This window comes from Sycon ciliatum, chromosome 13, assembly GCF_964019385.1.
Source record: "Sycon ciliatum chromosome 13, ocSycCili1.1, whole genome shotgun sequence".
Classification (NCBI taxonomy): domain Eukaryota; kingdom Metazoa; phylum Porifera; class Calcarea; order Leucosolenida; family Sycettidae; genus Sycon; species Sycon ciliatum.
The window spans coordinates 19,661,727-19,670,631 of NC_088655.1; the positions used below are offsets into that span (position 1 = coordinate 19,661,727).

The following is an 8,905-nucleotide window of genomic DNA, read 5'->3' on the forward strand; positions in this document are numbered from 1 at the left end:
TATTCATCCTAGGGATCAATCTGCATATACCCCTGTCCAAGGGAACGTAATACAGTCCAAGCTTCCTTTTAGCTTTAAAACAGGATAGGCGAGGAACCGGATAAACGAACATAACATTACATACTCTAGAGTGTATTATGCACATGGCATATCAAAAGATGTGACATCGTGCGTACATGTACATGTACATGTAGATGCGACGATGTGCACATCGTCACCACAACACAATGCACGATAACAACACAAGAGAGTACGCCACAAGAACATCTGGCTCAAGACCAAAGTGGACGCTGCGATGACGTGATGCCCCCCCCATCGCCGTCGTTGCCGTTGCCTCCCCCGGAACCGCCACCTGCATCTGTCATCGGCGGTGCTGGGGCTGGGTCTGTGGGGTGGGTGGCACAGGTGAATATGGAAGAGGTAAGCACTGAACATGAACAAGGAGAAAGAAAGCTGAAGGGAACGGAATTCAACAGAGAAAACAACACGATCAACATTCAAAGACCTAGACGATCAACGGCTAATTATTCAATGAATTATTACAGTACTGGATGTCAAGCACCGGCGAAGACACTGGGAACAGAAGAGGACAGCAGGAACAACAACAATAACAACAACAATGGTAACAAATTACCATCAAGATCAAAGGAGGAGTCAACGAACAGAGGTTAAGCAACATGAAGCGAGCCTGGGACCGATCGGTGTGGATGAGGAGAATGACACGGGGGACGACACTGAGGACGAGTTGGAAGATGAGACGGAGGACGAGGTTGCGGTTGGTGGAGACGAGGAATCGGATGGTGATTGTGATCGTAAGAAGTCTGCTGTTTTTCTTCATCTGTTGTCTCACCCTAAGTGTCTGCAGGTGTATGATGATTTTAGTTTTTCTGTTCTTTGTCGTGCACGGTACGCTAGTCAGTTGAAAGTACTTGAGGCTGTTTGTATTCGTTTGCATAAGCCTGATCTTTGTAAGCAGAAGAAACATGTAGTTGCGTTAAGATTGTTTTCGTAGGTGCACAGCATGATTGTTTGTCTCAATACACAGTTCTAGCGTTGTAATTAGTTCCTCACCCCTGTTGCATTTAGCTCTCATTATTATTATTATTATTCCTGGTGGTGACAGTCAATTTTTTCTTCAGACTTTTCCCGTTTGTCTCTTTCCCTCAAAACCAGTTAATATTTTATGACTTGGGGCTCCCCGCGTGCTAGTTTGTACGTGAAGTGTGTGGGTACAGTGAGGGCTGCGTCCCACCCGCCTGTGTGGATTCACAGGAAGTGTGAGTTACGAAGTCTGAAGAAAAAGTTGAACGGTCTCTGCTTGGATGACGACTACACCATAGCTCAGTGGTTAGAGCATCGCTGGCTACAAGCGAGGGTCCCTGGTTCGTGTCCTGGTGGTGACAGTCAATTTTTTCTTCAGACTTTTCCCGTTTGTCTCTTTCCCTCAAAACCAGTTAATATTATTATTATTATTTGAAACTCGGATGTTGTTTTTCTCTTCCACAATTATTATTATTATTATTATTATTTGTTTTACATCGGAAGCTCAACAGTGCAGCTGCACAAATATGAAGAGGCCGCTGGGACCAACAAATTATATAAAAAATACAAAATTAAACAATGTATATACATCAGTGTAAATGTTCAAATGTTTAGAAAAAAAGGATTATAAACCATTATAAACACAGAATCAACAAAAACATCTGCGGCACGCACCTGGCGCATGGCTACATTTCTCAAATAAATCTGATCGAGGGTGGGGAAATCTGAAATATCTGAAAGGCAAGACAATGTTATGACAGAGTCATGAAATTCTGCAACAGCAACATGCACAGAATGACCTCCGTATAAAAAAGGTATCACCACCACTACTCACATGTTACCCTGCAGAAGAACATGCATTATGCTAGTGCCATTTTCTGCAAGAAAAGGCTTGCACATCAATGCGTATAATACGGTATTGATATGATGTGAAGGCCATCATTTACATATTGATATAGGGAATTCCATTGATTGGTGACAGAAAACAAAAGAAATTAGAGCAAGAAAAACTGCTTTATGGCAGTTTTCTAAAAAAAGTTATTGTGTTCTAGTCCATGGACCCCGTCTAAAAAGTAAGAAATTAACGAAATGTCATAGCTGAAAATTAAAATTTCACACAAAACCTCACAATAATCACACACAGAATGAAAGCTACATGCAGAAGACCTTTTCCCCTCGTGATCCTCTTTCCTATGCATGTATGTTGCCAATTGTTGGTGCAGTACAAGTTTAGTGTTGAAAGCAGCATTTCAAGTATTGTGATTATTGTGAGGTTTTGTGTGAAATTTAAATTTTCAGCTATCACATTTCGTCCCACCAGCCTGTGTGGATTCACAGGAAGTGTGAGTCACGAAGTCTGAAGAAAACGTTGAACGGTCTCTGCTTGGATGACGACTACACCATAGCTCAGTGGTTAGAGCATCGCTGGCTACAAGCGAGGGTCCCTGGTTCGAGTCCTGGTGGGGACAGTCAATTTTTTCTTCAGACTTTTCCCGTTTGTCTCTTTCCCTCAAAACCAGTTAACATTTCGTTAATTTCTTACTTTTTAGACGGGGTCCATGGACTAGAACACAATAACTTTTTTAGAAAACTGCCATAAAGCAGTTTTTCTTGCTATAATGTACTCTTGGCGCAGTGTATGCAGCATAGGCCTCGACCAAATATGCTAAAAAAAAGAGCATAATTATTATGCTCGTCGCATATCAGGGAAAACGTCCATAATTCATCCATAAAAGGCATTTCTGAACGCATTTGTCCATAATATGGATGTTTTGTCCTCATTTTCTTCAGAATGTTTGAATTATATGCTGCCTTCATTCCAATATTCCCTTCGTCGCTCAATATGCCATATATAAACTGTCTCACAAAATATGCGGAAATATGCACAAGCATATTTTGGTCGAGGCCTAATGCAGCGTGAGTTCAAACATCGAGTACAGTAGTCTGTGGGCCAAGTGGCGAAAATGTGACTTTTCGTTCCGAGGAACAGGGCACCGCATTTTTTTTTACCCAGTCGATAGACGAGCTAGCATACATTGAAAAACCACTTGTTGTCATTCCTGATTTTGTCCAAGGGTTGCACTGGAAGTAAAACTAAATTCAGCGCTGATTGCTATGGTAACCGGAACCTAAAATGGACTTTCTGGCTAATAGGGCTTGAAAGTGATGACGTCAAAACGGCCAGGGAGTAGTAAGTTGTCATCAGATTTCTATTTTTGGATCCACTAAGGTGTGACTTTGCTATTGCCTAAGTATGTGGGTGCATAGCAACCCACTCATGTCGCATGCAGGTGTGACTTTTATTTCGCCACCAGTTGTAACCCCGCCCCCAGTAGCCAAATCAGTCAGTTTCACTGGTTACATCACCTTGCTGAGAGTAAGACGGCTCGAAATGTGCTTGGATCCATACAAAAACTGGATCCAAGTGGATCCAATTTTTGAATTTTTGAAATTGTTGCTATGCTGTGACGTAGCACTTTCAAGCCCTATTGTAATGGTTTTTTGGCAATGTAACTTTTCTGGAGGATCATGTAAACAGAATGTTTCCTTCCTGGATCTCACTGGAAGGCTAAAAACATGATTTGAACTTGAAAAACTCAAAACTGAGCAAACTGCACCATACATGTACATGTACATGCACTACATGTACGAGTGCAATACAGATTACAGTCTGTCAATAGCATGAGACCGTACACAATAACTATTTTGAAGTATAAAGGAGTCGCTGACAGGCTGCTGAATGTCTCCTGTCAAGTACACTCGTGGATTTGGGCACATTCACTGCGGCCCAGTACCATGAGTACGGGTGTATTTGAATATTAGTTTAGTTTACATCAATATCAAATTCAAATAGTTGTATAGCAGGGTGTCGTTGCCTCCTCCATGATCCATCATCGACCCAGCGACTGCGTGGATGCCTGCAGTTGCAGTGAGGGCGTGACAGAGTACTCTACTACTCCCTGGTTGCAGTCCTAGTGTTGCATACTCTGGTGCTTGGAGAGAGAAGGAGAGAGTTGGAGATCGTCCGCGATCGGGGCCAATGAGTTGGGAGACGGATTCCCTCACCACCTATCCACTCATACCGATGCAGTACTGTTTGCGAGATCTCCAGAACGTACAGTTCATTGGCAAAGAAGAACAATATGAAAAATGAATACCAAACGGCAACCAAACAACACCAGAACTCAATGCAGACGTAGCACACCAAACTCCAAAGTCATCACCATCCAGGTTCCGCCAAAGCGGATCCGCGAAAGCGGGGGTTCCGCTCGCATTTTTTTGGCGTAGCGAAATCCAAACTTTCCGCCAAAGCGTTACTTACGCCTCCGCCGTTGCCGAGGCAACGGCGGAAGCGTACGTTACGTACGTTACCGCCAAAAAAGTGCATGTGTGACCGGGGCCGGCCTACGATTGCTCGATCGTTAGATAGATCAGAGTCATCAAACGAGTACTCGATTATTCGGTACAATCGTTTCAGCCCTACTAAATAATTAATTGTACTGCAAAGTACAGTGCAAGCGCATGCGACGATCGATCGATTCAATACTTCACTGTATTGTTTTTGCCTCCGTTCGTGTCCTCGTAGCAAACTGACTCTCTCTGGATGAAGCTTGGCAGAAGCAATGGCGACTTCCAATGCTGAGTTTGAAGAGGAAATCCTGATTGAATCGACCGATCATCGCAAAATCGCCAACGAGCCGCCAGTTGACTCGCCGCACCACGCACCCTACCACGCCACGTTCAACATCAAAATGGGCTGCGTGAAGTGCGGCGAGAGTGGCCGCGGGACGGCGTTTTTGCTGCACGACCTGAACCGGCTATCTGGCGAGTATTATTACCTGGCCACTGCGGCTCACAACCTCTACTGCTACAATTGCGGCGACTACCGGTGGGTGCAAATCATCGAGAAATGGCAGGGGACTAGTGAAAGCCCGTCACCTGTGTTTCTGTCCAAAAGGATAACAAAGAAGAATGCCGATGGGTGGCTGAAGGTGCCTGAATGGTACTTTAAAGAATGCGAAGCAAAGTGCCAAGGCAGATCGGTTCCCACACGATTATGGCATTGTTGCTGCCTCGAGGGAGACCACCATGTCAGCTCCGTTCACGACTTTGAGCAAGGTGTTGAAGGCTGCGCCAAATGCGACTGAAAAGAAGAAAAACTCGTTCCTGCTCGGCTTTCCAGGGTGGATCAAAGTGAATGGCGCTTGGGACAAAGCAAAGAAATGCAAGTATTGGGTAGAAACACCGGGCAGTGTGGAAGGGTTCAACGGTGCGCTCTTCAAGCATTATATCGACTCCAGCGCTGGACAGAGCGGCTGTGTGCTGTACACCTTAGACGAGGCCGGGAAGAAAGCTTCGGCGCTCGGTATCCATGTGGGTGGAATCAAAGCGGAAAAGTACAACGTGGCGGTCAAGCTGTGCAGCGGATCATCCGCCATGGCAGAGCTGAAAGTCTGGGCGTCCAATCCACCCCATGATGATGAAGAGGAATTTGACCTGGATGATGACGACGGTAAGTCGTTTATTGCATTTACACTTTATGGCGAAACCTGTCTAAGACGACCACGCAGGGGAAATTCAAAACGGGGTCGCGCGAGTACAGGTGGTTTCCTGGACGGGGGTCACTTGACTGAAAATAGCATCCCCTGGTCCCAGCTGTAGTGGTCCCTGAGACAGGTGGTCTCCCAATCAGAGTGGTCCCTGAGACAGGTGGTCTCCCAATCAGAGTGGTCGCGCCTTGACAGGTTTTACTCTACTGTAATTTCACAAATTTTCGGTGTACAGTCAAATCTGCCGTTAGCGACCTCTGCTGTAGGCGACCATCTACCGTTAGCGACCGATTTTCCGTGCACCGACGGTTTCACATACAAACTGATCTGTCCAGAGCGACCATCTGCTGTGCGCGACCAGCGACCGCGATTTTCATGCACGGTGGCTGCATTCAAATCTGCTGGAAGCGACCGCGACCCAGGTTCAGTAAGGTGCGAAACTGTACTTGCCAGTGCGCTGTCAACTGCAAAGTGTGAAAATGCGCTGTCTTGCAAGTGCGATCGACTGGCGCCTGGCCTGTACCATGTGTACTGAGGCTGTGCTGTAGCTCTCAAGTCCAGGCAGTGTCGATCTACTGCCGTGTCGCATACGCGTACTATACGGGTATGGTCGTCGTTGAATATCCAATAAAATGATATAAAAAATCACATTATTCTCGTCGATTTGAGTACATGGAAGCATATACCTGGTATGCCGGATTTACCATACATCTGCCGTAAGAGACCATCTGCCGTAAGCGACCGCTTTTTCTTGCACCAAGGGGCGGTCGCTTACGACAGATTTGACTGTAATTTTATTTTCGGTGCATCTGTTTCATACCTAAAAATTAATTTCAATACACCGAACAATTTTGGAAAGGATTGGGAGAACTTCATATTCAAAGGATCAGTCGGGGAAGTGAACTGCCTGAAAAGAGAAAAAAACGCCAGACCCACCAGGACTCGAACCTGGGACCCTGGTTGTCATGAGCAATGCTCTAACCACTGAGCTATGGGACCAGGCTGAACCTAGAAGGCGCTGACAAGTTTTTCACTCCAAAGGCAGCTCACAACACGTGCCACACATACTGATGGCACTTGGGTCTTTTTCCCTCCCCCAGGGGACCAACCACGGTCAGTTTCTGGAAACTACCAGAGGTGAAAGAAAGTGATTAAATTTGGAAAGGATTGGGAGAACTTCATATTCAAAGGATCAGTCGGGGAAGTGAACTGCCTGAAAAGAGAAAAAACGCCATGAAGTTCTCCCAATTCTTTCCAAATTTAATCACTTTCTTTCACCTCTGGTAGTTTCCAGAAACTGACCGTGGTTGGTCCCCTGGGGGAGGGAAAAAGACCCAAGTGCCATCAGTATGTGTGGCACGTGTTGTGAGCTGCCTTTGGAGTGAAAAACTTGTCAGCGCCTTCTAGGTTCAGCCTGGTCCCATAGCTCAGTGGTTAGAGCATTGCTCATGACAACCAGGGTCCCAGGTTCGAGTCCTGGTGGGTCTGGCGTTTTTTTCTCTTTTCAGGCAGTTCACTTCCCCGACTGATCCTTTGAACACCGAACAATATTATTACTATCACACATAATCCAATAGGGAACTGCTTCTCTGTACCTAAAATTTCTGTTCACCTAACCTGGCCTTTTTCCCTCATACCGAAAATATTGAGCACCGAAAATTTCTGAAATTAGAGTATTTGAAAACAAATTCAATGCCACGTTTGCATGTCTGCCTATCTCCCACATCATCATCATCCTTCATTGGCCAGTACCGAGTGGTGCTGAAGAAGAACATACTTAGTACATAAACATTCCACATGGAATGTCAATACTGAACAATGCTATGTGATGGGAAGGTGAAATAAATGAAAATTAATGAAATGATCCGCTACAAGCTCTTGGCTACGAACACGAAGTTTCCAAAATCGTTTTCAGGCGTACATGTTACTCACCGGCAGATTCTGCTCGAAAAGGTGGCAGATTCTGCTCGAAAAGCAGTGAAACTGGCAGAACCATACAAACCTTATGGCGGGCAATTCCTCAGCGGCTCCATTTCTTTATCCACATACCAAACATGCCTGAAACTTATCAGAAAAAGTACCTAATTCTGCCAATTTTTCTGCCGGCATTATCTGCCGGTGCCTAGTACGTGTACATTGTACCTTACCTAGTGATGTTGTGAACCGTGAGAGCACCGATGGTTTGATTCATGGGTTGATTTTCAATGGTCTTAGGGTCGTCCACAAAATTGATATTGAACTAGTTTTTTTACGATACGAAACATGTTCGTGATGAGGTGGGGTACTGGGAGGGGGTTGATCAATTTCGTATGAGAAAACATTGGTACGATCATGCACATGGAGGTAGGAGCAGTAACACACTTGCAACTTTTGCTATATATGCAGGTGTATGTCAACATTTTTTTGTTCGGGGGGGGGGGGGGGATGAGGTTGGGTTGAAACAAAATTTATTCGTTTCGCAATAAAACCCTATTCCCCTCTTTCGTCTTTCCATAACCTTGAACCTTCCAAGTTGTAAGGCTGTCGGTTAGCGCTACGGAGATGTGTTGAAGCTAGGTGTCAGGACGTCGAATGTCTCAGTACTCTGTCAGTTTTGTGCCTAGTTGTTGCACTTTCTGACTGTATAATAGTATCTAGTTACAGTGGTGGAGAGTTACTCTTAACTCGTTTCCATTATGTCCTTTTCCTTTCTACTAATAAAAATTAATATTGATATTTACGGAAGGCCCCTTACATTTAATTGAAACAAAACTTCGATGACAGTCTGATGTAAAATTCATGGTATAACGACCTCCCACTGTCCTACAAATTCGCTATTGAACAAAAGGATACAGACCAAAAGCCTTTCGCCGCCGTCATAACTCAGCTCCCGGCGCCGTAAGAACTGATTTCAAGCTCATCAGCCTGTATTTCTGCTTCCTGTTTGCCTCCCTGTGCCGCTCTAGTCGAGTACAAAGAGATGGAGGCAGAGGAGAGCCCAATTTCCTGCAAGATCCAGTGCGAGAGGAAAAAGAGTAAGTTCTTTGAAGTAGTATCTTCAAAAATGGTCTTGTGCAGAGATGATTTCTGAATCACCACTGCATTCTTTATGTGCTCTCTCAAGCACGCCACATAATCAAAAAACGTTTCCTGTTTCGCACAATTTCTGTCGTGGTGCTATGTCATAGGCCAGGTATTCAGGCACAATGGCGAATGCATTGCTTATGAAAGTTAGTTATCGACGCTCCGGAGCATTATTCTCTCTTTCAAACGGCAGTCGATTAAAGACGAATGTATTCCAGTATTTGTGAGCAGAAAAAGGACCAAGAGCGACA

General features: G+C 45.0%; 2 protein-coding genes across 2 annotated transcripts in view; both read left to right on the forward strand.

Moving 5' to 3' along the window:
• Window positions 1-339: 339 nt before the first annotated feature.
• LOC135829805 (CUGBP Elav-like family member 1) overlaps window positions 340-8,905 on the forward strand; it is a 63,871-nt gene continuing 55,305 nt past the window's right edge. The window contains exon 1 of the mRNA XM_065342197.1: window positions 340-343. The gene's annotated coding sequence lies outside the window, so the exon portion shown is untranslated. The remainder of the gene's footprint in view (window positions 344-8,905) is intronic.
• On the forward strand, window positions 4,487-8,830 carry LOC135829808 (uncharacterized). The gene is made up of 2 exons (XM_065342200.1): window positions 4,487-5,554; window positions 8,537-8,830. The coding sequence occupies exons 1-2, from the start codon at window positions 5,131-5,133 to the stop codon at window positions 8,659-8,661; spliced, it is 549 nt and encodes a 182-aa protein (XP_065198272.1). The 5' UTR covers window positions 4,487-5,130; the 3' UTR covers window positions 8,662-8,830.

Bases quoted from the DNA above. Each gene is read 5' to 3' on its own strand.
- LOC135829808 (XM_065342200.1), top strand. From the start codon at position 5,131: ATGTCAGCTCCGTTCACGACTTTGAGCAAGGTGTTGAAGGCTGCGCCA. The intron at 5,555-8,536 runs GTAAGTCGTTTA...GTGCCGCTCTAG, and splicing joins TGACCTGGATGATGACGACG to TCGAGTACAAAGAGATGGAG.